Genomic DNA, 26,811 nt, shown 5'->3' on the forward strand with positions numbered 1-26,811 from the left:
GCTCTTTAATGTGTCAAACTCTCCCTCTCCTCATTTCTTGCCTCTTCATCTCCTCATTGAACCCAACCAATTCATACCTGTTTAGTTGTCACTATTCCTAAAAAATCAAAGAGATGATATATGAACTGCTAGACGTCCTTTGTCACTCTTAACTGGAGGAGGAATGGTACCGTTAGACATCCTTTGCCGCTCTTAACTAGAAGAGGAATGGTTTTGGATTTAGCTCTTGCTTAAAAAAAGAGCTTATTTCAAAGCATCAAGTCTATCTTCTTCAGTCTGTTCCATAAAACCATATGGTATGTCAAGTGTGTTTTATATATTGGAGTATTGTATGTTTTTATTTTAGGATAAAGTTTAGTTATAAAATCGGTTGTAACTTAAGGTTACAACTTCCTTTAAAAAAAATTAACATTACTATATATTTTGAAAATCTAATCATTGAATTACATGTTCTTTATGCTCTTAATACACATGTCAAATTTTACGCCCATCGGATATTATTTACTATATGATTTACAAGTTTATATTTTATGCATAATTTTAAATTACAAAAACTTGTAATTTAAACAATTTATTGATGACATAGCTATTGATATTTAATTTTCTAGAAATCTTGTGAGCATGGAGGATATAAGAAAAAAAAAATGTAATTCATTGGTGGATTTGTCAAAATTCACATTCAATAAAAAGATATTGAGTTGTGTGGTGTGTTGCAGTGCAGTACGGTGCGGTACGATTATGTCATTTTACGAGTGGTTTTGATGCGGTTTTTGCTGATTGGTAAACACACATAATCACAGTACATGGGGAGAGGACAACATACACTAACACAGAGTTGCCGTATCTTATTCTGCTTGATACATGCAAGTCTTTTTTTTTTTTTTTTTTGATGGTAAACTGAATGAACTTCATTGAATACAAGCAGCAAAAGAAACATCTTGCAGGAGAGCCTGATCAATAAGGCTAGGACTCTCCTCCACCCAAACATTAAAATCAATAATGTTTTTTGCATATTTGGCTAATAGATGGGCAGGCCTATTGCCTGCCCTCTTTACATGAGAGATTTCTACCTTACGGAAGTCCTTAAGTGCAGAGAGGGAACTATAAACAATTGCAGCAACAGCAGATGGAGGAGGAGAAATTTCATTAACGGCATTAACTAATAACAGAGAGTCCCCTTCCAAAATGAAGTCATGAATAAGCATGTCTTTAGCGAATTGGAGGCCTACCTCAAAAGCTTTGGCTTCGGCTTCTAGTGCACCCATTGGAGCTTTAATTTTCTTGCAGCAGGCACCCAAAACTCTCCCTTCCTCATCCCTAACCACCACCCCAACGCCCACAGCTTTTTGCGCCCCAAATACCGCACCATCCACATTGATCTTATAGCGTGAAGGGGGAGGGGGAGACCATCTTGTAGGCCTGCTAGTGGCAGGACGCTCCGGACTGTCCAAACACATCTGGTATTCAAGGAGATAATCCAATGCTCCAAAGACAATAGCCCTACCCTCCTTCCGCTTCTTACCATGCCACACTTCATTTCTGTTAGTCCACAACGCCCAAGCCACCATAACTGCCTTCGCCACATCCCCAGGATCCCAATTCTTCTCCATGGCCCCAAACCACAGCAAGTCCAAGAAGGAAGGGAAGAAAACTCTATGGTTTGGCGGGAAAAGCTTGGTCAGAGCCCAAACCTCCTGAGTCCGAGAACACTCCCAAAATAAGTGACCTGAGGTTTCTTCCATAGTCTTACAAGCATCACAGCTCCCGTCTAGCAGCACTTTCCTACGCTTCAGATTAGCCTTGGTGGGAAGGATATCCTTACAAGCACGCCAAGTGAAATGACGAACCTTATGTCTTTGATTCCATTTAAAAGAAAAAAATTTAAGTTAAACAAAGCGAAACATTTCCATTACTTGACGGAACCCACAAAGAAAAGTGTGCCGGATTTCCCAGATGATAATCAGGTTATTATTATACCCAAAAAAAAAAAAAAACTAGTGATTATTGGACAATAATCTTGACCGACTTGACGGCACGCCTAAATAAGTGTGCATAGTTTCTGAGCTAGTGACGACTAAAACAATAATATAACCTGTTTATTTATTTGGTCATTTTTAAATCGGAAATAATAAGCTCTTCATATAATGTTTTTTTAAACATAATTTGGTGACAAAAACAACAAAAGAGCGTGACAAATGATGGTAGAAACAGCAAGCGGATATTTCAAGTTTTCATTTCTTGTATAAATAACTTAGAGTTTTATCTCGTAATTAAGGCATCAACTTAACACTGTTACAGTTGAACCAAGTTCAATCCCAATGGCCACGGCAGTGCTACATATTCTTTTGCACACATTATTGCTTGCAGCTCTTCTATTGAGTTGCCATGGCCAGGAAAGGAAGGTACATTGGTTTTCATAGTTTAAATTTAGTCTTTTTAATGCCCAAAGTAATTCAACATGGTTTCTTTATTAAGAAGTTTGTGCTGCATATAGGTTCACATTGTATACATGGGAGACAAGATTCAAGGAGATTTTTCTGCCGCATCATCGCACCATTCCATGCTAGAGAGTGTACTTGGAAGGTGTTACAACTTTTAGCCTGTCACTACTTATATAATGTCATAGTTTTGCACTAGTCTTCTAGTTAACACCCTATAATTAGTGTTAGGAGTTCTAATAGTTCAGAACTATGGCAATTAAAAGCAATGTACAGTTAATGTAATAACTAAAAACCATGCTAGGGTCTCTAGAAGCTGATATGTGGTAATGCAAAGGCAACTTATATCTATCAAGGTATTATGGTGCATGCTAACGTTATGTAGAGTGAACGAGTAGTTATTTTGAGATGTGTCAACAGGAACCAAATAGTGATCTTGGACATGTTTGGAGAAAATTTTAGATTGAGCTGCAAAGTGTGACCAATGTGACATTTTTAGCTTGTATAATAATCAAGAGAGTTCCAGTCTACACTCCAAAACAGAATCACACTTCAATGTCATCACTTTTATAACTGGAAACCACCTGAAGGCTTTACTATATTCATAGTGTAGTGTGTCATTCCAAATATAAATCCCTTCCCATAACAGCTTTAACTTTTGAATTATCTCAAGCATATTCCTTTTTTTTTTTTTTTTCAATTGCAGTGCTTCGACAGCAAAAGAGTCACTACTCTATAGTTATGGGAAGAGTTTTAATGGATTTGCAGCTAAATTAACTGATGAAGAAGTTGAAAAATTCTCAGGTGAGTGTCAAACTAGTGGCAAGGAATGAAATTTTACTACCGTTTGTGTGCTAAAAGCAGTTGAAATGTATTGCAGAAATGGAAGGTGTGATTTCAGTACTTCCAAACCACAGACTAAATCTTCACACTACAAGGTCATGGGACTTCATGGGTTTCCCCTCCAAAGGCAAAGTTGGAAGCCCTCAAGAAGATGTCATTATTGGGCTTCTTGACACAGGTTATTATACTAAGCACACAATTGTCACCATTTTGCTTTGAGTAAATAACAAAGCAAATGCTCAAATTTGAAGTTTTTCCACATCTGTTGTGTTGCAGGAATCTGGCCAGAATCTGATAGCTTCAACGATGAAGGGCTCGGCTCTCCACCTAGTAAATGGAAGGGTAAATGCCAAGGAGCCAACTTCACCTGCAACAAGTGAGCTCTCCTTTTGCCTTGTACTTATGTGTGCATTGCCATGGGTACAAACACATTACTCATTAGATGAATAAGAACTAATGTGATTGAGAAAATTTCAAAAAAAAATAAATTGGACATGCTGGTGTTTGTATGAAGGCAATGATTATTAGGCAGAGATACTATTGTGGAGTTTGTTTTCTTAATGGAAGATAACCAACAACTAAAAAAAGGTTTCAATCCTAATTGACAGAAATAAAGATGAGTCACTACATTTTGAAGATTTTCTATACTAGGGACACAAAATCCTAAGTGATTGTCTTAGAAACTTTTTGGACGGGGCACATGTAACTATTACATAACTTGAGGCACAAACTAAAGACATAATAAATTAACATTCATCTTTTAGGCATTCATCTCAGATAGCTACTTACAGAAATTTTAAAATCACAGCAAGATCATTGGAGCCCGTTACTACAACAGTGAAGAAGACTATGACATAATAGACATCAAATCCCCAAGGGATTCCGAGGATCATGGAACCCATACATCCTCAACAGCTGCAGGGAGGGAGGTAGCTGGAGCCAGCTACTTTGGGCTAGCTGAAGGAACTGCAAGAGGTGGAGTTCCTGGTGCAAGGACTGCAATGTACACAGTTTGCTGGTCATCTGGATGTTACTCAGCAGACGTCCTAGCAGCATTTGACGATGCAATAGCAGATGGAGTTGACATTATTTCCGTTTCCATTGGTTTTGGCGGGTTTTCACCATACTTTGAAGACCCATTGGCTATTGGGTCTTTCCATGCCATGAAAAATGGCATCTTGACTTCAGCTTCTGCTGGAAACTCAGGACCTTTCCCATTATCCATTGCTAATCATGCACGTTGGATATTAACTGTTGCTGCAAGCACCATTGACAGAAAATTTGTTGCTCAAGTTGTGCTTGGCAGTGGACAAGCCTTTACTGTGAGTTTTATGTTGAAGTTAATATATTCAAAAGATAGCATTCCCATAGAGTAATCTTTACTAATTCTTTGAATGATCTAATGAAGGGTCTCTTCATTAATAGCTTCAACCTCAATGGAACATCATTTCCCTTGATTAGTGTTGAAGATGGCCTTAAAATTTTAAACTACATCAGATCAACAGAGTAAATAAATTGCTATACTAATTATCTTTAAATAAATCATTGATGGCATAAATTGCTTACTTTCTTCAATACCCTAATGAAATACTTTGAACCCTTGATAGATTTCCGATTGCCACTATTTTGGTTGGTGAGACATAGAAGGATGTCATGGCACCTTATGTTGTATCATTTTCATCTAGGGGACCCAACCCTATCGCCCCAGACATTCTCAAGGTGATTAGAAAATGAGTACATAGTTTACAAAATTGTTTCCATCTATAATTTTAGTTTTAGTTTTAGAACATGGCTTAATATGTTAAAATTATGTTTGGATGATATATATGCAGCCTAATCTCACAGCCCCTGGAGTAGATATTCTTGCTGCTTGGTCTCCTGTGGCTCCACCTTCCGTGGACCAGGACGAAACTAGGTGTGTCAAATTCAACATAATTTCTGGGACATCAATGTCTTGCCCTCACACAAGTGGTGCAGCTGCCTATGTTAAGGCTGCCCATCCGAACTGGTTACCTGCTGCCATTAAATCTGCCCTTATGACCACAGGTGAAATAACAAACTTGACTTCTAGAACATGATTATGTTCAAGACTATTGCCTTATAGAAAATGTTAAATTCCCCTAATTTTACTATAAAAGGTTTATAAACTGACATGACAAAACTCAAGAAAATGGCAGAAAGATTAAACATGCCTTGCTATCTACTGTTTTGTTGGAAGCATAGAACCTTATAGACTATGAAAGAAATTAACCACACTGATAAGGAAAAACATTATAAATCATCGTTTACTCTCTCTCAATGACCTAACTTTTATCATGAATAGCTTATATTGTGGGCCCCAAGATGCATGAAGACCTTGAATTTGCTTATGGATCCGGTCACATCAACCCATTGCAAGCAGGAGACCCTGGGCTCGTCTATGATGCATATGAGGTAGACTACATAAACTTTCTGTGCATGCAAGGCTACAATACCACCACGTTAAGACTCGTCAACGGAGACAAGAGCAGCTTTTGCAATACCTCAAAGCCTGGAAGAGCATGGAACCATAACTATCCCTCATTCTCTGTTGCCGTGGAAGATGGCCAGCAGATTATGGCTGTATTCACTAGGACAGTCACCAATGTTGGCCCACCGAACTCAACCTACACTCTTTCTACAAACTTGCCAGCCTCTAGTGATGTTACTGTGGTACCATCAGTGTTGTCATTCTCTGCCATTGGAGAGAAAAAATCGTTTTCAGTGCAGGTCTATGGTCCAAAGATAGCACAACAGCCAATCATATCTGGTGCAATCGAATGGAAATATGGGCATTATGTGGTGAGAAGCCCACTTGTAGTTTACAATATTCTCCCTGGTACTCAATACGGATACCCTTCTTTCTCAATGTCCCAGAAAAAGCCAGATTCCATAGGTTCTTCTATGCATCACAGGAATGGGATCGTTAAACACAAATATTAACAATAAGTCTATCACAGTTTTTCTTCCAACATTTTGACATTGCAAGTTATTAACAATAAATAAAGTTACTTGGCGAAAGTGTGGCCTATAAATAAGCACTGTGACCAAGTGGCTCTAACTCACTTGGCATCATCATGATTTTTGGTAGACTTATATGAAAATCAATAACTACTTTTCAACTCAAAAGTTGTGAAAAAAATTGTGTTTTAGCATTACTAGTATTGAGATTTGTATGTGCATTTAAGATGACATGCCAGATTTGTACCCTTTTTATGAGTTGAAATATAATTGAAATAATAAAACTAAATGTTGGAAGCACCTCTCTGTCTCTCTGCCCTTCTCTGATCCCTTTTACTCGCATTGTTGATCTATAACTATGTCTATCTCACACAAAACAGAAAATATGAAAAACCTAAATATCGTTCTAGCTAGGACTATATAATCTACTATAAATAAAAATTTCAATTTTATTGAAAGCGAATTGTTGTTTTTGTTTTGCATATTACAAGCCTATTTAAAGGATCCATAAACCTTATCTTTCAAATGAAAGTATTCTTAAACGTATCCTAAATAATATGCTTAATTTTGATTTTAAAAAAAAGCCTAAAGATACATTTAGATTCAAATTAATAAAACTGAACTCCTAGAAACATTCTTGCGAAAATAACCCCATATTTGGATGGAGGGAGATTCAACATAATATCTGGCACATGTTGTCCAAACAGGTGAAGTAACAAACTTGACTTCTAGAACATGACTACATCATATCAACAGAGTAAATAAATTTCTAAACTAATTATCCGTAATTCAATCATTGATGGCATAAATTGCTTACTTTCTTCAATATCCTATTAACCTAATGAAATACTTCAAATTCTCCATATAAAACCGATTGCCACTGTTCTGGTTGGCGAGACATGGAAGGATGTCATGGCACCTTATGTTGTATCATTTTTTTTTCTAGGGGATCCAACCCTATCGCCCTAGACATTCTCAAGGTGATCTAGAAATTGAATAATTAGTATACAGATTGCTTTCAACTATAATTTTTGTTTTAGAACATGGCTTGATATGTTAAAATCATGTTTGGATGATATATATTGTTTTAGAACACACTGTTGATAAAGGGAAGAGAAAGGGGAAAGCCATTTTGATCTCTTGTGACTAAAAAAATCTCACATAGTGCACAAAGTGATTAGTAGGCTTACCCCTAATTTTCAAAGAGACTAATTCAATACTCAAATTCTCAACAAATCGCTTGGATGGAGAGCAATGACTTTAGTAATCTAGTTTTTCTCTCAAATTTCACTTTTGTATTTAATAACTCCACTATATACTTAAGACAAATTAAACTATGATGTGTGATAAAGCTTGTTTGTTTTGAATTCAAATATTTTCAAACCTAAAATATTTTACAAGGGTTTGATATGACAAGTAAAATTTTTCAAGTAAACCACCAAAATTGGTAGCTCAAGTGACTACTGCCAAAGCAATGTCTCCAGTGATCAGATCGCCATCATTGCCAAAGTAGTGTCTCCAATGATCGGACCGACATCACTGGTAGCCAAAATGGTGTCTCCTATCATTGGAATTACAACTTTGGTTATTGAATCTCCAACACTGATCACAAAACGGTGTTTTTGGTGATTGAAATGCAAGCACCCATCGTCAGAGTGGCTGCTTCAGTGGTCAAACCCTCAATACTGATCACTAGAGTGGTGGCTCCGGTGATCATCGAAGTAGTTGGTCTAGCCACTAGCCCACTAGATCGGTGACTTAACCCCCAGATGCGGTGAGGCAAGTCACTTTGTATTTTTTTTTTTTGTAAAAAATTTTACCAATTTTTTAATGCTAAAAATATTTTGCAACTTTTTATAAAGGATTTTACGTTCAATGGAAAATCTTTTATAAATTTGACTACATTTTACTTGCAAATCTATATATATCCAAAAGCTGAAGCATAACATTTATTGTTGCTAAGTTTTTGTTGCACCACATCATTGCCACATCATTGATCACATAATTATTATTTTTCTTATTTATTTTTTAGTCCTATTTTTTTTTTTACAAAAAAATATAAATAGATTATTGACTTTACACATTCATCTTGAGTGGTTTTACGTTACATATAATTTTTCCTTTTCATATTTATCTACTTTAATTTAGAATTTACTTTTATTCTTTATTTTTAACAAAAAAAATATATAAATAGATTATTGATTTTACACATTCATCTTGGGTGGTTTTAACATTATATAAATAGATTATTGACTTTACACATCCATCTTGGGTGGTTTTAATATTATATATAATTTTGCCTTTACATATTTATCTAATTTAATTCAGATGTTTATAACTAAATAATGAAATCAATGAAGAATAAAAAACCAAAAATAATGTCTACACATATCTATACTATATATAATAATGAAAGTGTTGTAATAAATTTTATAAAGTTCTTTATGCACTACATCTTAAGCATCTTTCTTATTTTATTTTTTTGCAATTCTTATTTTGTTCAACTTTTCATTTGCTTCAACCATTGTCTTTTTAGTTCAATATTTCATCCCTCCAATAATTTTTTTTTTTTTTGCAATTATCATTTGATTTTCTTTAGATTTAAAATTTTTTTTCCTTTATATCTTCTGAAATTCTACAGTTTCACTTTGTTCAACCTTTCATCTACTTCCACCCTTCCTCTTCCATCTTAATTTTCATGTAAATTTCTTTTTCATTTCCACCTCTCTTCCCTATTCCTTCTAAATTGTCCATGACAAAAAGGTCAATACTCTCTCTCTTTCTTCAATTTTGTTTTTGTTTTGGTGGAGTTTTTTAAAATTGTTTCAACCACTTTTTTTTTTTTTTTTTTCCTACTAATGGTTCTTTTTGTTATTGTTGATTTAATTGTCACATCACATTTGTTTATCTTTTTGGTAAATTTGTATTGACTTTTATGCATATTTAGGTAGTTTGGTATTCCAATTTCCGATCCTAAGTTCTTTTTCTTTATCCCATTGGTTTGATTTGATTTGGGGTAAGAATTAATTGTTTTACAAGTTAGAATTTGATTTTTATCTTTTTTATTTCTTTTATAGTTATCAATTCAGATATTAAATTGAAAATTCAATTAGTATATAAAACACCTTGAACGTTTAGACCCCAATTTACAAATAACCAATTCAAACTTAATATCAAACAATCAATGTGCGGAATATGAACATAAGCTTAATACAGAATTGATAAACAATCTAAACCAAATAAAATCACATCCACAGCAGAAATTAAATGACAAAGATTAAGGGAAGAGAGATGCAAACACAAGGACAACACAACAATTTGTTATCGAAGAGGAAACCGAAACCCTCGGCATTAAACCTCTCCATCACCTTCCAAGCGGTAAACAATCCACTAAAGAATGTAGTTGGGATACATGAACAGCAGAAGACCCTTCAAGCCTAATCTGCCTAATATACCTAAGCCCTCCAAGCTCCTACTCCAACGAGGTTACGCTGAACCTATTTCTTCTTTAACTTACTGGATTTCGCTACTTGACCATAACATCAATCAATATGAAATTGGTCCCTTCTTAACTGCTTCCCAAATACCAAATGGCATTCTCACAGATATGGGTATGGTGAGAAAATGTTTTAGTAATGTGCCTCTCAAGGATGTAACAATGGAGAGGAAGAGAGTAGAAAAATTTGAAGAGTCTCTATGTGAAGATTGGGGATGAGTCAATCTTGTTTTTCTCTAGGGTTTCTCTCTAAAAAATTCTCTCTGGAAGCTCTCTCTATTTCGTGAGTATAAGGGTCTATATATAGTGGGGTGAGAAAGTAATGCGAAGAGTCAGTTTTTCCCAAGCAGGGTGGTTTGGCGACTTGGCCTCGCGACTGGACTGAGTCGCGAGTTCAAGTCACGAGCTAACGGCCTGGCCAGCCTGGGACTTTTGTCTTATAGTGTAACAGCTGGCATGACTCTTCAGCTCCCCCTGCATGCTTCACACGTGTGCCAGATTTGGCGGCTTGCCAGTCGCGAGTCTCTGCATCCTTACATAATCTTGAGCATTTCTTCACACTCTCTTACTCACTACCCTTACATGATTCCCACCTAAATACATGGTTACTAATTGCTAAAATACAAGCAAATTTGGCACGGAATAAAGCCAACAAGATGGTTGATAAAATTCAACCTTACATAAATGATGAGATTTTACTAATTTTTGTTTATTTTTTAATCCTTTGGGGGTGGACAAAGTATTCTTAAAAGTTGTATTAGAAGTACTCTATATTGCCATTTATTCATAAAAAAGCAAAGCTTAATCAAACGAAAATAATCGGATGGGCGACATATTTTAGCTTTTGCAATTGTATTTTAATCACTATTATTATTATTATTATTATTTTATAACAATGCGTGCGCGCACACACACACACACACACACACATATATATATGTATGTATATATAGAACTTTAATTTTTAGATTTTGCTAATAATTGTTTATTTCATAATATGTTTTGGGTGGACGAAATTGCAATTTCTGTAAAGAAAATAACATTAATAGATTATTAACAACAAATTATTTTCTTAATCGGTCCAATTAATCATTGTTATTTTTTTAGTTACGTTTTTCAGTATTTGGATTGTTGGGTAGAAAAAATAAGGTTTGAGAAAATTTATTTAAAACTTAAAGAATAATTTCCAAATTTTATATTCTTTTTAATGATTCACAAAATGTTATTAGTAACTTTTATTAAAAAATGAATATTTTCATTAACTTGCCTTTTGAATTTCTGAGAAAAATTATATTGTTTTGATTTTGGTACGACAAAATTTATATTTATGATTTATGATTATTCTTATAATAAATAAAAATATGAATTTTCAAATTAATATTTATGATTTATGATTGTTCCTATGTTATATTTATGATTATGAAATACATTACTCTTTATTAAATTAGTCCAAATTGAAAAAAATTAAATTTAATGAGACTACTCTAAAAAAATTATCACATGTAACGTGCAGATTCGTGGCTAATAAACTCCTAAAAATGAGAAAATATTTTACTTCAAAATAAAGGAATCAATTAGAAATATAGGCATATAAATGACTTATAAATATTGAAGAGCATCCTTAGTTGATATATACAATGCCTTATAACCACATGGAATAAGTCATTCTTAAGGCAATGGCTAAAATTCATACATTAACTTATAAGTTGTCTTTCTTTTTTCGTGAATAAATTTCTTCACTAACTGACAATGGGTAGAATAAAAAAAATCAAAATTCTAACCTGTACTTTTTTAATCCAAACATTTATAATTCTAATCATCAAATAATAAATTAAATAAATTCTAGAGGGTTAAAAGTTTTTTTTTTTTTTTTTTTTTAATTTTTTTGTGTGTGTGTGTGGAGAAACTAGTGGCTTATAAGTTAATGTTCATGTTATTTTGAATATTTTCTCCGTTGTACTTTTAATTTTAAGGAAGAAAAAACACTAGAATTCTTATTCAACAATATGCAAATTTGGGTGACATGCACATTAGATAAAATATTGGTATCATGTAGTAGACACCATTAATTCAAAATTTATCTATATATTTATCAAGTAGTTAATTAATAGTGAACAGTGAGAAAATATGATGAGTCTATCTGAAATTGAATGTCTATCGTTCAAAGTTAACCACTTCATTACTTTTTTTTTTTTTTTTTTCTTGAGAGGAACCATTTCATTACTTTATAACAAAAATTGTGTTAAAGTTATGGTAGTATAGAAGAACTATAGAAACATACTATATGCACACTAGACTAATCGCACACGCTTTACGCGTGCAATAATTCTCTTTTTTATTTATTTGTTTTTTTAGTTTAATTATGCATTTTTCTTAGCTCAATTGGTATTTCCAAATGAAACATTTGGCGTTCTAATCCCCCACTTTTAACTATCAAATTATTAAGAAATAAAATAAAATGAAGAAGTCATTATTTTGTGTGGTTGGTCTATTTTTTATTTTTTATGTTAGGTTGCATCACAAATCGATATCAATGAGTAACAAAGCATAAATGTAATCAGATAAATACTTAAATATTGAATTGGGGTGAATGAAAATTTTGCCATTTTAAAAAAGGCCTATTGACATTTAATTTATCATTTCAACCTGTTAAGAAATCAAAAAGTGGGCCAGTTAACACTGATTGATTATTAATTAAAATAATAATTATTCCCGAAACTATTTACCCAAATTATTTCAATTTTTCCATATATTTTTCATGATTCTTAAGAACCGTGAATAGCATAAAATAAAAATAAAAAATAAAAAAACAAAACAAAAAGTGAATGAAAAAAAGTGAATATGAAATTATGAAGAAAAAATGGTAAAGCAAGAGCAATTGAACAAAAGTGAAATGATAGGATAAAAAATGAAATGTAAAAAGTGGGGAGAAAATGACCATACCTTTATCCAGCGCGTGTTTGAATCAAATTTTTCTTTGGATTTTTTTCCTACTTCAAATTATATATCCAGTGTGCGTTTGGAATGAGCTGAATTTTTCAGCTTATCTCCACTTTCAATTTATTTTTGTTACTATTCATGAGTCCCACTGCACTTTTTGTTACTATTTATAGGCCTTATTGTACTATTCAGGTTTTTTTATTTTTTTATTTACATTTTTAGCAAAATTTTTTTAGTTTCAGCTTAATAAGCTGTTTCAAACAGACACCCAATATAAAATAAATTTGTATTCTAGAACCTGAAACTACGAAAAAAAAGGGTAAAGGAAGGAGATGAACAATATTCAAAATTAAATGATAGAATGACAATAAAAAAAAAAAAAAAGCCATACCTTTATCCCACAAATGTAAGGGCATACTAATCCCATCGTATACTATTCCAAAATCTCTCTCTTTTTTTTTTTTTTTTTTTGAGATTCAAATACTATTCCAAAATCAGAATAGCTAAGCACATAAAAAAAAAGGGTCAAATATGCTCATTCTTTTTTTCAAATAAAAAATCAAATACTTATGCACTTTCAAAAGGTTATGAATGAAAATTTGGACTGATAAGAGACATCTAATCAAGTAAGAAACCATTATCAACCAACATGAAAAATATAGAAAAACCCACTGAGCATCAAGATCATAGGCACAAAATGAAGGAATTGGAGATACAGTGCAATGAAGAGGGAAAATATTGTGTGCTGGGTATGGTAGTTTTCTTATTTTAAAAGTGATCATATCTTATCCAATTCTGATGATAATATTTTTAAATGTGAAGTTTATTTTTTATTTTTTTATATATAAATAAAGTTTTAAATGTGATTTTAACTTATAAATTTGGCATGAGAAAAGAAAAGTTGGAGGGATGGAGATTAATGATAATTGTTAAATAGATGAGAAACTTAATTAAAACTCAAATAGATGAGAAGTTTCAAACGGTTTTAAATTTTTTTTTTAAGGATAATTCAAAGTATTTGAATTCAAATAGGAAACAAACTTATCAAATAGAAAAAAAATGGATTTGAATTCTAATATGTAGTGAGATGAACGTGATTATAGGGTCTTGGATGGTTTGAATAATGTCAAATTACACTTTTAACATTTTTGTTGTCTTTATAGCAAATAAATCTAGACTCAAGAATATGTTGTTTTAAAATTTGTACGAGAATATTTGGTAGGTCGAAAATCGAAGACAAAACAGGATAATCCACTTATTAGTAGTATAGAAAGATAATAAAGATGAGTTTCCTAATTAAATTAGCCTAATGTTTTCCTAATTAAAATTCAAAAACGTCTCTACCTACAATTTTGTTTTAGATTTTATAAATAAATAAAAAAAGAAAATTTATCTGTAATCCAATAAATGTAAAAATCAGAATGGATAAAATCTGTAATCCACTGGTCGCGGGTAGCGTTCCCTATGCGTCGAATTCAGAAACTGATTGTACTCACAGTCACAGTCACAGTCACAGCCACAACGAGGTTTTCCATGCTTTTTCAACTTTTGTAACAGCTTGCCTGCGTGGCATGCTGTTTGTTTAAATCCGTATACTCTCCCACCCCGTCTTTATCTCAGAATCTTTTTCTTTTTGAAGCAATACTTATCTACAAAAATAATTACTCTCCCGCTGGCTGCTACTATAAATATCTGATACTCTCTTTTCAGTTTTCACGCACAGCATAGACTGTTTGGCATTCTGTAACTATTATTTTTTGGGTTTTAAAGTAAAAGAAAAACAATGGAGCTTGATCTATCTCCAAAGTTGGCTAAGAAGGTGTACGGCGGCAATGGAGGGTCGTACCATGCTTGGTCTCCATCTGAGCTTCCCATGCTTCGTGAAGGGAATATTGGTGTTGCCAAGCCTATGGTCCTCGGACTCAAGCCTATGGGGAAACCAAGTACACAGAAAAAATTACAAGTTTTGGACAGAACCAAGGCCTTGCATGGTCCTCGGACTCAAGCCTATGGGGAAACCAAGTACACAGAAAAACTACAAGTTTTGGACAGAACCAAGGCCTTACATGGTCCTCGGACTCAAGCCTATGGGGAAACCAAGTACACAGAAAAACTACAAGTTTTGGACAGAACCAAGGCCTTACATGGTCCTCGGACTCAAGCCTATGGGGAAACCAAGTATACAGAAAAAACTACAAGTTTTGGACAGAACCAAGGCCTTGCATGGTCCTCAGACTCAAGTCTATGGGGAAACCAAGTACGTAGAAAAAACTACAAGTTTTGGACGGAACCAAGGCCTTGCAATGTCCTCGGACTCAAGCCTATGGGGAAACCAAGTACACAGAAAAAACTACAAGTTTTGGACGGAATCAAGGCCTTGCATGATCCTCGGACTCAAGCCTATGGGGAAACCAAGTACATAGAAAAAACTACAAGTTTTGGACAGAACCAAGGCCTTGCATGGTCCTCGGACTCAAGCCTATGGACAAGTTTTGGACAGAACCAAGCCCTTGCATGGTCCTCGGACTCAAGCCTATGGGGAAACCAAGTACACAGAAAAACTACAAGTTTTGGACAGAACCAAGGCCTTGCATGGTCCTCGGACTCAAGCTTATGGGGAAACCAAGTACACAGAAAAAACTACAAGTTTTGGACAGAACCAAGACCTTGCATGGTCTTCGGACTCAAGCCTATGGGGAAACCAAGTACATAGAAAAAACTACAAGTTTTAGATAGAACCAAGGCCTTGTATGGTCCTCGGACTCAAGCCTATGGGGAAACCAAGTACACAGAAAAACTACAAGTTTTGGATAGAACCAAGGCCTTGCATGGTCCTCGGACTCAAGCCTATGGGGAAACCAAGTACGCAGAAAAAACTACAAGTTTTGGACAGAACCAAGGCCTTGCATGGTCCTCGGACTCAAGCCTATGGGGAAACCAAGTACACAGAAAAACTACAAGTTTTGGACAGAACCAAAGCCTTGCATGGTCCTCGGACTCAAGCCTATGGGGAAACCAAGTACACAGAAAAACTACAAGTTTTGGACAGAACCAAGGCCTTGCATGGTCCTCGGACTCAAGCCTATGGGGAAACCAAGTATACAGAAAAAACTACAAGTTTTGGACAGAACCAAGGCCTTGCATGGTCCTCAGACTCATCTATGGGGAAACCAAGTATGTAGAAAAAACTACAACTTTTGGACGGAACCAAGGCCTTGCATGGTCCTCGGACTCAAGCCTATGGGGAAACCAAGTACACAGAAAAAACTACAAGTTTTGGACGGAACCAAGGCCTTGCATGGTCCTCGGACTCAAGCCTATGGGGAAACCAAGTACACAGAAAAAACTACAAGTTTTGGACAGAACCAAGGCCTTGCATGGTCCTCGGACTCAAGCCTATGGACAAGTTTTGGACAGAACCAAGGCCTTGCATGGTCCTCGGACTCAAGCCTATGGAGAAACCAAGTACACAGAAAAACTACAAGTTTTGGACAGAACCAAGGCCTTGCATGATCCTCGGACTCAAGCTTATGGGGAAACCAAGTACACAGAAAAAACTACAAGTTTTGGACAGAACCAAGACCTTGCATGGTCTTCGGACTCAAGCCTATGGGGAAACCAAGTACACAGAAAAAACTACAAGTTTTGGATAGAACCAAGGCCTTGCATGGTCCTCGGACTCAAGCCTATGGGGAAACCAAGTACACAGAAAAACTACAAGTTTTGGATAGAACCAAGGCCTTGCATGGTCCTCGGACTCAAGCCTATGGGGAAACCAAGTACGCAGAAAAAACTACAAGTTTTGGACAGAACCAAGGCCTTGCATGGTCCTCGGACTCAAGCCTATGGGGAAACCAAGTACACAGAAAAACTACAAGTTTTGGACAGAACCAAAGCCTTGCATGGTCCTCGGACTCAAGCCTTTGGGGAAACCAAGTACACAGAAAAACTACAAGTTTTGGACAGAACCAAGGCCTTGCATGGTCCTCGGACTCAAGCCTATGGGAAAACCAAGTATACAGAAAAAACTACAAGTTTTGGACAGAACCAAGGTCTTGCATGGTCCTCAGACTCAAGTCTATGGGGAAACCATGTACGTAGAAAAAACTACAAGTTTTGGACAGAATCAAGGCCTTGCATGGTCCTCGGACTCAAGCCTATGGGGAAACCAAGTACACAGAAAAAACTACCAGTTTTGGACGGAACCAAGGCCTTGCATGGTCCTCGGACTCAAGCCTATGGGGAAACCAAGTACACAGAAAAAACTACCAGTTTTGGACGGAACCAAGGCCTTGCATGGTCCTCGGACTCAAGCCTATGGGGAAACCAAGTACGCAGAAAAAACTACAAGTTTTGGACAGAACCAAGGCCTTGCATGGTCCTCGGACTCAAGCCTATGGGGAAACCAAGTACACAGAAAAACTACAAGTTTTGGACAGAACCAAAGCCTTGCATGGTCCTCGGACTCAAGCCTATGGGGAAACCAAGTACACAGAAAAACTACAAGTTTTGGACAGAACCAAGGCCTTGCATGGTCCTCGGACTCAAGCCTATGGGGAAACCAAGTATACAGAAAAAACTACAAGTTTTGGACAGAACCAAGGCCTTGCAAGGTCCTCAGACTCATCTATGGGGAAACCAAGTACGTAGAAAAAACTACAAGTTTTGGACGGAACCAAGGCCTTGCATGGTCCTCGGACTCAAGCCTATGGGGAAACCAAGTACACAGAAAAAACTACAAGTTTTGGACGGAACCAAGGCCTTGCATGGTCCTCGGACTCAAGCCTATGGGGAAACCAAGTACACAGAAAAAACTACAAGTTTTGGACAGAACCAAGGCCTTGCATGGTCCTCGGACTCAAGCCTATGGACAAGTTTTGGACAGAACCAAGGCCTTGCATGGTCCTCGGACTCAAGCCTATGGGGAAACCAAGTACACAGAAAAACTACAAGTTTTGGACAGAACCAAGGCCTTGCATGGTCCTCGGACTCAAGCTTATGGGGAAACCAAGTACACAGAAAAAACTACAAGTTTTGGACAGAACCAAGACCTTGCATGGTCTTCGGACTCAAGCCTATGGGGAAACCAAGTACACAGAAAAAACTACAAGTTTTGGATAGAACCAAGGCCTTGCATGGTCCTCGGACTCAAGCCTATGGGGAAACCAAGTACACAGAAAAACTACAAGTTTTGGATAGAACCAAGGCCTTGCATGGTCCTCGGACTCAAGCCTATGGGGAAACCAAGTACGCAGAAAAAACTACAAGTTTTGGACAGAACCAAGGCCTTGCATGGTCCTCGGACTCAAGCCTATGGGGAAACCAAGTACACAGAAAAACTACAAGTTTTGGACAGAACCAAAGCCTTGCATGGTTCTCGGACTCAAGCCTTTGGGGAAACCAAGTACACAGAAAAACTACAAGTTTTGGACAGAACCAAGGCCTTGCATGGTCCTCGGACTCAAGCCTATGGGGAAACCAAGTACACAGAAAAAACTACAAGTTTTGGACAGAACCAAGGCCTTGCATGGTCCTCAGACTCAAGTTTATGGGGAAACCAAGTACGTAGAAAAAACTACAAGTTTTGGACAGAATCAAGGCCTTGCATGGTCCTCGGACTCAAGCCTATGGGGAAACCAAGTACACAGAAAAAACTACAAGTTTTGGACGGAACCAAGGCCTTGCATGGTCCTCGGACTCAAGCCTATGGGGAAACCAAGTACACAGAAAAAACTACAAGTTTTGGACGGAACCAAGGCCTTGCATGTTCCTCGGACTCAAGCCTATGGGGAAACCAAGTACACAGAAAAAACTACAAGTTTTGGACGGAACCAAGGCCTTGCATGGTCCTCGGACTCAAGCCTATGGGGAAACCAAGTACACAGAAAAAACTACAAGTTTTGGACAGAACCAAGGCCTTGCATGGTCCTCGGACTCAAGCCTATGGGGAAACCAAGTACGCAGAAAAAACTACAAGTTATGGACAGAACCAAGGCCTTGCATGGTCCTCGGACTCAAGCCTATGGGGAAAGCAAGTACACAGAAAAAACTACAAGTTTTGGACAGAACCAAGACCTTGCATGGTGTTCGGACTCAAGCCTATGGGGAAACCAAGTACACAGAAAAAACTACAAGTTTTGGATAGAACCAAGGCCTTGCATGGTCCTCGGACTCAAGCCTATGGGGAAACCAAGTACACAGAAAAAACTACAAGTTTTGGACAGAACCAAGGCCTTGCATGGTCCTCAGACTCAAGCCTATGGGGAAACCAAGTACTCAAAAGAAAAATTATAAGTTTTGGACAGAACCAAGGCCTTGCATGGTCCTCGGACTCAAGCCTATGGGGAAACCAAGTACACAGAAAAAACTACAAGTTTTGGACAGGGGAAACCAAGTACTTAGAAGAGACAATACGGGGATTGGACACAACCTGGACGTTATATGACCCTTAGAATCTACCCCGCGAAAGAGTTCCCCATTGATAAGTGGGCTAATCCCAAGGCTGCATGGATTCTCCAGCCTACCCTCGGATCCTCGGTACCAGAGGAATTGGTGCGACTGCAATATAGTGCCATACGTTGTCAGAACGCAGTTAGAGTCCCTTACTGCTCGGTTACCCCCTCAGATGAATTATTTAGAGTTTATCGTTCTCGAACGGTTTCCTCGCATGTATTACGGAATATTCAGCTGTTATCTCGGTTAGTTTCCTGAGTTTAATTTACAGTGAATTATCGTTATTATGCCTGGTAATGTCGGTAAATTAGAATTAGTCGGATTATGTTTCAAGGTTTCCTGCTCTAAGTATCATTGAAGAAAAACACACATGGAGCACACCCATTCACAAAGTAGTTGTTGCAAAAAAGAAAAATATTCAAAACAAGTAAATAAATTCCTCTTTTATTAAGAAAAAGAAATATTATAGCGTACAATGAAAAGCTGGAATAAGCTTATATTAAAGCTAACTACATAATCGAAAAGAAAGATACAAGAGAATAAAGAGAAAGCCGAGGAAGTAGCACAGAGGAGAGGTTGGCTGCTGTTTCAAGAGGTTCAAGGAAAACCATTCCTCAACACTTTTACATGCCTATAACTCAGGCAGCCAAAGAGCCCAACTCGGGGCCTGCACCGTTGAAGAAAAGGCGTAGAGAGCCCGACTTCGGGCTAGCGGAGCTGAAAAAAAGGTGCAGGAAACCTAACTTGAGGCCAGCACCGTGGAAGAAACGGTGCAGGCAGTCGGAAGTTGATGGGCCTCCACGGAACCACGCCTGCGGTATCGCAGACGGCGCTGAGGGCGGAAAACCTTTCTTCTGACACACCAAAAATCTGGTGTGACCAGAACCTGTTTCGGATTTTGACTAAAAGAGGGGAGAGTACCGTTCCCACCATATCCAAGGAGGAGGACACCTTAAATCTGTGCCTCCCTTGCCCAGACCATACCACCTTAAGCCTTGGAAGGATCCGGTGCCTCTGTGGCGGGTAAGGTTCCTTCACCTTCACCCCAGCCTCAAACATATGGCACTAAGGGAAGACGACACTGGAGGTGGGAACTGGTTATGGACAAAGGGTTATGATTCTGAAGAGAGCACAAGGGTTTATATGCCAGGAGAACAACCACCTGTCCTACTTATATAAAGGGTAAGGAGGTGTCATTTAATTTAATTTGAGCAGATTCCCAAGAAACGCTGCAGACAAGGCAGTTCTGGCATAATTTCCAACGCTATCCGCCACCACAAGATTTAAAGGTCCTCGTGAAGGCGCGCCTCGAATACTGAAATGACAAAGGGCACTGTGCGGATGAAGAATAAAGTAATGCCTCTTAATTCGACACATCTCCCATGCAAATGGAAGAATACAAGCAGCAGTAAGGTACGGAACTTGAACAAGTCACGAGGTGGGCTTAGCATCACCAAAACCCTCATTCCCAACTAAAAAGCCGGGAAGCAGGATTTTGAGGGGCTATTGTGGGGCCTGAAATTTGGAATCCCGGCCCACTTCACATTGAGGGCCCAAAGACTAAGCCGAGGGGCCCTATTGTCGAGGAGGTATGAGGAGAACCCCTTGATGGCCCAATAATATAGCCAAGGACAACCTCACGCTCAACGCCTCACAAAACGCCTGAAGAAAAGGACAAACTCAGTACAAGAGCAGTACAAGCTAGAAAGCTGCCAACACCATAACGTGGAGCCCAGCACCTGACAAGCCCATACCCCATACCATGCTATCCAGCTTTTCCCAACCATTTTGACGTGAAGATTGATAGGACGAGTAATTGCCCCAAAGAAGGAGAAACTGACACGTAGATGAAGAAGGGAAATCAAATACTAGTATAAAAGGGAAAAAAAGAGGAGAAAGAAGGGGAGGGGGGAAGGCCCCCGGAGAAAGAAGGAAGAAAAAGGAGGAATGGTGAGAATGTAATGCTTCTCGGACTAATTCCGAGGAGTCAAACTTTTCAAACTACATTAATGCAAGGCTCTGCTATACAGTCAAAACTCATCTTTGTATGATCGCTCATGAAACCGGAACCATACCGAAACCCAGCGCCCAAAGGCAGGCCTTTCCAAACCCACTCTCTACAAATCATATTGTTCGGGCCCTTTACACACGAGCCCAACGTTATCCTTAGGTCGTTAAAAACCGTGTCCTTACAGTAACTTTTATTAAAAAATGAATATTTTCATTAACTTGCCTTTGGAATTTCTGAGAAAAATTATATTGTTTTGATTTTGGTACGACAAAATTTATATTTATGATTTATGATTATTCTTATAATAAATAAAAATATGAATTTTCAAATTAATATTTATGATTTATGATTGTTCCTATATTATATTTATGATTATGAAATACATTACTCTTTATTAAATTAGTCCAAATTGAAAAAATAATGAGACTACTCTAAAAAAATTATCACGTGCAACGTGCGGATTCGTGGCTAATAAACTCCTAAAAATGAGAAAATATTTTTCAGAGAATATTTTACTTCAAAATAAAGGAATCAATTAGAAATATAGGTATATAAATGACTTATAAATATTGAAGAGCATCCTTAGTTGATATATACAATGCCTTATAACCACATGGAATAAGTCATTCTTAAGGCAATGGCTAAAATTCATACATTAACTTATAAGTTGTCTTTCTTTTTTCGTGAATAAATTTCTTCACTAACTGACAATGGGTAGAATAAAAAAAATCAAAATTCTAACCTGTACTTTTTTAATCCAAACATTTATAATTCTAATCATCAAATAATAAATTAAATAAATTCTAGAGGGTTAAAAGGTTTTTTTTTTTTTTTTTTTTTTTTTTTTTTTTTTTTATTTTATTTTAAATTTTGTGTGTGTGTGTGTGTGGAGAAACTAGTGGCTTATAAGTTAATGTTCATGTTATTTTGAATATTTTCTCCATTGTACTTTTAATTTTAAGGAAGAAAAAACACTAGAATTCTTATTCAACAATATGCAAATTTGGGTGACATGCACATTAGATAAAATATTGGTATCATGTAGTAGACACCATTAATTCAAAATTTATCTATATATTTATCCAGTAGTTAATTAATAGTGAACAGTGAGAAAATATGATGAGTCTATCTGAAATTGAATGTCTATCGTTCAAAGTTAACCACATTTTTTTTTTTTCTCTTGAGAGGAACCATTTCATTACTTTATAACAAAAATTGTGTTAAAGTTAAGGTAGTATAGAAGAACTATAGAAACATACTATATGCACACTAGACTTATCGCACGCGCTTTACGCGTGCAATAATTCTCTTTTTTATTTATTTGTTTTTTTAGTTTAATTATGCATTTTTCTTAGCTCAATTGGTATTTCCAAATGAAACATTTGGCATTCTTTTTTTTGAGAAACAAACACACACACACACACACAAGGGAGAGGGAAAGGGGTTCTAACACAAAGGCACACCACAACTCCACTCAAAAGCCATGGTAACTTTTAAGGGAGGGTGGGGCAAGTTATACTACACACAACACACTCTCTTAAACATTTGGCATTCTAATCCCCCACTTTTAACTATCAAATTATTAAGAAATAAAAAAAAATGAAGAAGTCATTATTTTGTGTGGTTGGTCTATTTTTTATTTTTTATGTTAGGTTGCATCACAAATCGATGAGTAACAAAGCATAAATGTAATCAGATAAATACTTAAATATTGAATTGGGGTGAATGAAAATTTTGCCATTTAAAAAAAGGCCTATTGACATTTAATTTATCATTTCAACCTGTTAAGAAATCAAAAAGTGGGCCAGTTAACACTGATTGATTATTAATCTATATATATATATATATATATATATATATATATATATATATATATAAAACCGAAGCCTCTGCTAGCTCCACAATTTTCCATGTCACCTTTTTTTTTAAATTATTTTTTATGTTTTATTTATATTAGATTTTTTCCATTTATTCCCCCCCTATCAGCTTTCCCGCCACCTTTTTTTTTTTTTTTTTTTTAATTCTTCTTAACGTTTGTGCTAAATAAAGAAGAATAATCTATGGCAAAGAAGATTCTTTACGATCACCTTTGTACAATTTTTTTTTTTTAATTCTTCTTAATGTTTGTGCTAAATCACGTACACTAAGTGTTTCTTTTCCTTTTTTTTTTTTTTTTTTTTTTTTTTTTTTTTTTTTAAATTCTTCTTAACTTTTTATTAGTATTATATTATATTAGAATTATCAATTTAGAACCCTAATCCAAGCTACAACTCTTTCTTTAACCTTCACGTCTAAACCTTACAACCTCTCTGTTTTCTAATATACACTGGCACGCCAAAACTTGATCCTCCCACTGCCACCGCCACCGCGGATCATTGCCACTGCATCGATTTCTCTTTGCCTCTCCATCGTCGTTCAATCCAACCCATCATGTTTTATTTTGAGGTAGTTAAAACATGTTTTTTACTCTCCTTAATTTCTATGTATTGCTCTCTCTTTATTCGCTTCAATTGTTCATGGAATTTTGTTAGTTTGTGGTTGTGGGTTGCTGTGGATTTAAGTTTTTTTGTTTTTGTTTTCATGGAATTTTGTTGGTTTGTGATTGTGGGTTGCTCTGGATTTAAGTTTTTTTTTTTTTTTTTTCTTTGCAGATTTCCACGTTTTCTTCTTCTTACTTTGTTGTCAAATCTATGGCAAAGAAGAATCACGAAATTTTTGTAATTAGATTTTCTTTTTCCCTTTTTTTTTTGTATGCAATTTTTATTGGATTTTTGGTTTCTTGGGATTCTTCTATTTGGTTTTAATTCTGGGTTTGTTTTAGTTGATATATAGTGTTTTTCTCATCTTCATTTTACATTGGTTTGGATTTTCTTTTTCCCTTTTTTTGGTTATATATGCAATTTTTATTGGATTTTTGTTTCCTGGGATTCTTCTATTTGATTTCAATTTTGGGTTTGTTTTGGTTTGATATATAGTGTTATTGTCGTCTTCATTTACATTGGTTTTCCCTTTTTATAAATTATTATAATCTCGGGTTGTCTTATATGATAGCCTACGGAATGTTATGTTAGGGCTACCGCTATTTTGGATTCTTTGGGAATTTTTTTTGAAGGTCGGGGTTGGTTAGTATAGTTGTTTGAGAGTTATATAACTCATTTATATATGATTATGCAAGATGGGCATGGTATTAGATATTATAAATTTGAGGCAAAGATTCAGAGAGACGGTTAAGAGAGACTTAACAAATAGCAAGCTTTAACAAATACCTCTATCATTATGCAAAATCAAAAGGCATATTACATATTTTTAATCTGTTGACTTCATAACCGAAAAATACATAGGTACCTACAAAAACCTCATTTTATGTTTTCAATTTTTAGGCACAAAGGAGCCTGCACAGGCCTTGAGAGAAAAAACAACCCTTGGTTATATTGATGCTGGTGTTGCTTCAACATGGTACTCTCTTTTCTTTTTAAAATTCTCTCTTTTCATTAAGTTTTTTTTTTTCTTACACGTAGTTTGATAAAATTTGTAAGTGATTTTTTGTTGTTGTTCTAGAAGTCATAATACATGGAGAGTGGTAAGGAGGAAGATAAGTAGGGAATGTGATGCTGTGTTGTTGATTTAATCAGGGTGAGATGTATTTGTTGGCCTTATTTTCTCAATGTCATTTTTTATGTGATGTAAAAACATGACTATCATTTTTTTATGCTTTTTCAATTGAACCAGAATGGATTTTTTTCTCCAACTTAAATGAATGATTGGCTTTTATGTACTGCACCTATTCTTTGAACTTGCTTTCAAGTTTCATATGATTATATTCTTTAAGAAAACATGTACATACTCCAAATTAAAAGGTAGACTCTAACAATTTGTATTAAAAATTTGTTGTTTTTTTCCTCTTGGAATATACTTTTAAATCATTTATGAGATTTTGTGTTACCAATATTTGTTATAGCTCAATTTGTTGTATAATTTATAGTGGTGGAACTACTGAGTGTGTACTTTGGTTTCTACAATGAAAATAGTTGGTTTGAGATCTCTAAATGTGACAAGACTTATTTGCGAAGTTTTGTTTAATGGTGGGGAGCAGAATTTTGTGTTGGGTAGGAAACATAGGCAACCACAAAATTTCAGAGGGTGGTTAGAGATGATCACCTGGAATGGAAGTGGTGGCTGGATGGTATGGATGATATAATATATTAAGTAAATGTTTTGAGCTGTTGTGAGAGTGAATATTATTTTTTCACTTTAACATTAGAGAAATCGATGCATCAATAATAAAATTTATATATTTATTTTATTAATATATTTCATTCTATTTTTCTCCTCAAAATTTTGATAGAGATGGTAGTAGTTTCAAAGCATACACAAGTAATTTATTCATATTATTTTTTTCCTATAAAGTTTTATTCTCTCATCGTCACCATTATCTACTCATCAATATATTTTAGCGTACCAATTACTTGCATTGGTACCAATTAATGAATTTCCAATAGGTTTAATTCTTTTTCTTGGTGATAGGTTTCAAATTTGCTACATAGAACATTTGGTCTTTGTTTTCCTTTTTGTTCTTGAAAAGATATAATAATTTCATCGTTAGATGATAGTTGGAAATATTTACAAATTTTCAATTAGTCCAGAAAATTTGATTTTCCAAGTTCTAGGGATGAAGGAGATCAAGATTTCAAAGGCCAATTTGATGTAAGCCGTGGCTTTTGTGATGGGTGGAATTCAAGAAGCCTGCAATGATATTTAAATCTTTCAACGGTATCATATACATAATATCAAGTTTTGTTTTATATTCCCAGGTGATATATTGTTTTAACCAATCCAGTTGATTGTATTTTTATATTCCCAATATTTGATAATTGTTTTAACCAATTCAGTTGATTGTATTAGTTGCGGTGGAGGTTGGCTATTATCGTCAAATCGAAACCAAAGGCATGTGGATGAAACTTTGAAGTTAGTAGTGGATTTGGTGCAAACAACCTGTACACTTGCTGTGGAATATATGGAAGTTTAGAGAAATAATCAGTCTAGATAGCCTGTTGAAGGGTGTACATGGCCTCTATGGATTTGGGGCTTCAAGCAGTAGAGATAGAGTGTGAATTTAATAGTCTAGTAGATGAAGTAAAGTCAGCTGGACCTATCAATTTGAGCATTGGCCACATCCTTAATGATGTTAGACTACTTGGTAGTTGGTTCTTCTATTAGGAATATATTTTTCTCTTGTGGCTTTCCTTGAACAAACGGACCAACATAGAAGATAGTATTTGAAGCAAAGAACTGGCTGGGTTTGCTAGACAATGATGTATTGGATGGAGGAGCATCCCCCATGTATTAAGACTCTACTAAACAGTAATGTACCTGCTCATTGAAAAAAAAAAAAAAAAAAAAAAACCCAAATGTATTTGTAGCATTTTTCAGTGGAATTTCTTGCTTTCTTTCGGCATTTTTAATATAGTGATACTCCAAAAAATTTTAAATCAATTTCTTTTTCTATTAAAAGTTGTGCTATTACCCCAATCCATTAAAAATCACTACTCATGTTTTAGTTTTAAAGTTGTAATATCTATTGGACAATATAGTATTTTGTGTTTAAATGCATTAATATTGTTCTTTCTTTAGAACCAAAAAATTGTCATATT

At 35.6% G+C, this 26,811-nt stretch overlaps 2 protein-coding genes and 1 pseudogene across 2 annotated transcripts in view; 2 read left to right on the plus strand and 1 right to left on the minus strand.

The window, feature by feature from the left end:
• Nucleotides 1–908: 908 nt before the first annotated feature.
• Nucleotides 909–1,742, minus strand: LOC126708351 (uncharacterized). Its single transcript, XM_050408143.1, has one exon. The coding sequence runs from the start codon at nt 1,740–1,742 to the stop codon at nt 909–911; it is 834 nt and encodes a 277-aa protein (XP_050264100.1).
• A 576-nt stretch (nt 1,743–2,318) lies between these two features.
• Nucleotides 2,319–6,242, plus strand: LOC126708352 (subtilisin-like protease SBT4.12; annotated as a pseudogene).
• An 8,135-nt stretch (nt 6,243–14,377) lies between these two features.
• LOC126709222 (12S seed storage globulin 1-like) overlaps nt 14,378–26,811 on the plus strand; it is a 66,091-nt gene continuing 53,657 nt past the window's right edge. The window contains exon 1 of the mRNA XM_050409353.1: nt 14,378–14,515. Coding sequence (XP_050265310.1) covers nt 14,480–14,515 — 36 coding nt within the window. The 5' untranslated portion in view covers nt 14,378–14,479. The remainder of the gene's footprint in view (nt 14,516–26,811) is intronic.

This window comes from Quercus robur, chromosome 12, assembly GCF_932294415.1.
Source record: "Quercus robur chromosome 12, dhQueRobu3.1, whole genome shotgun sequence".
Lineage (NCBI taxonomy): Eukaryota > Viridiplantae > Streptophyta > Magnoliopsida > Fagales > Fagaceae > Quercus > Quercus robur.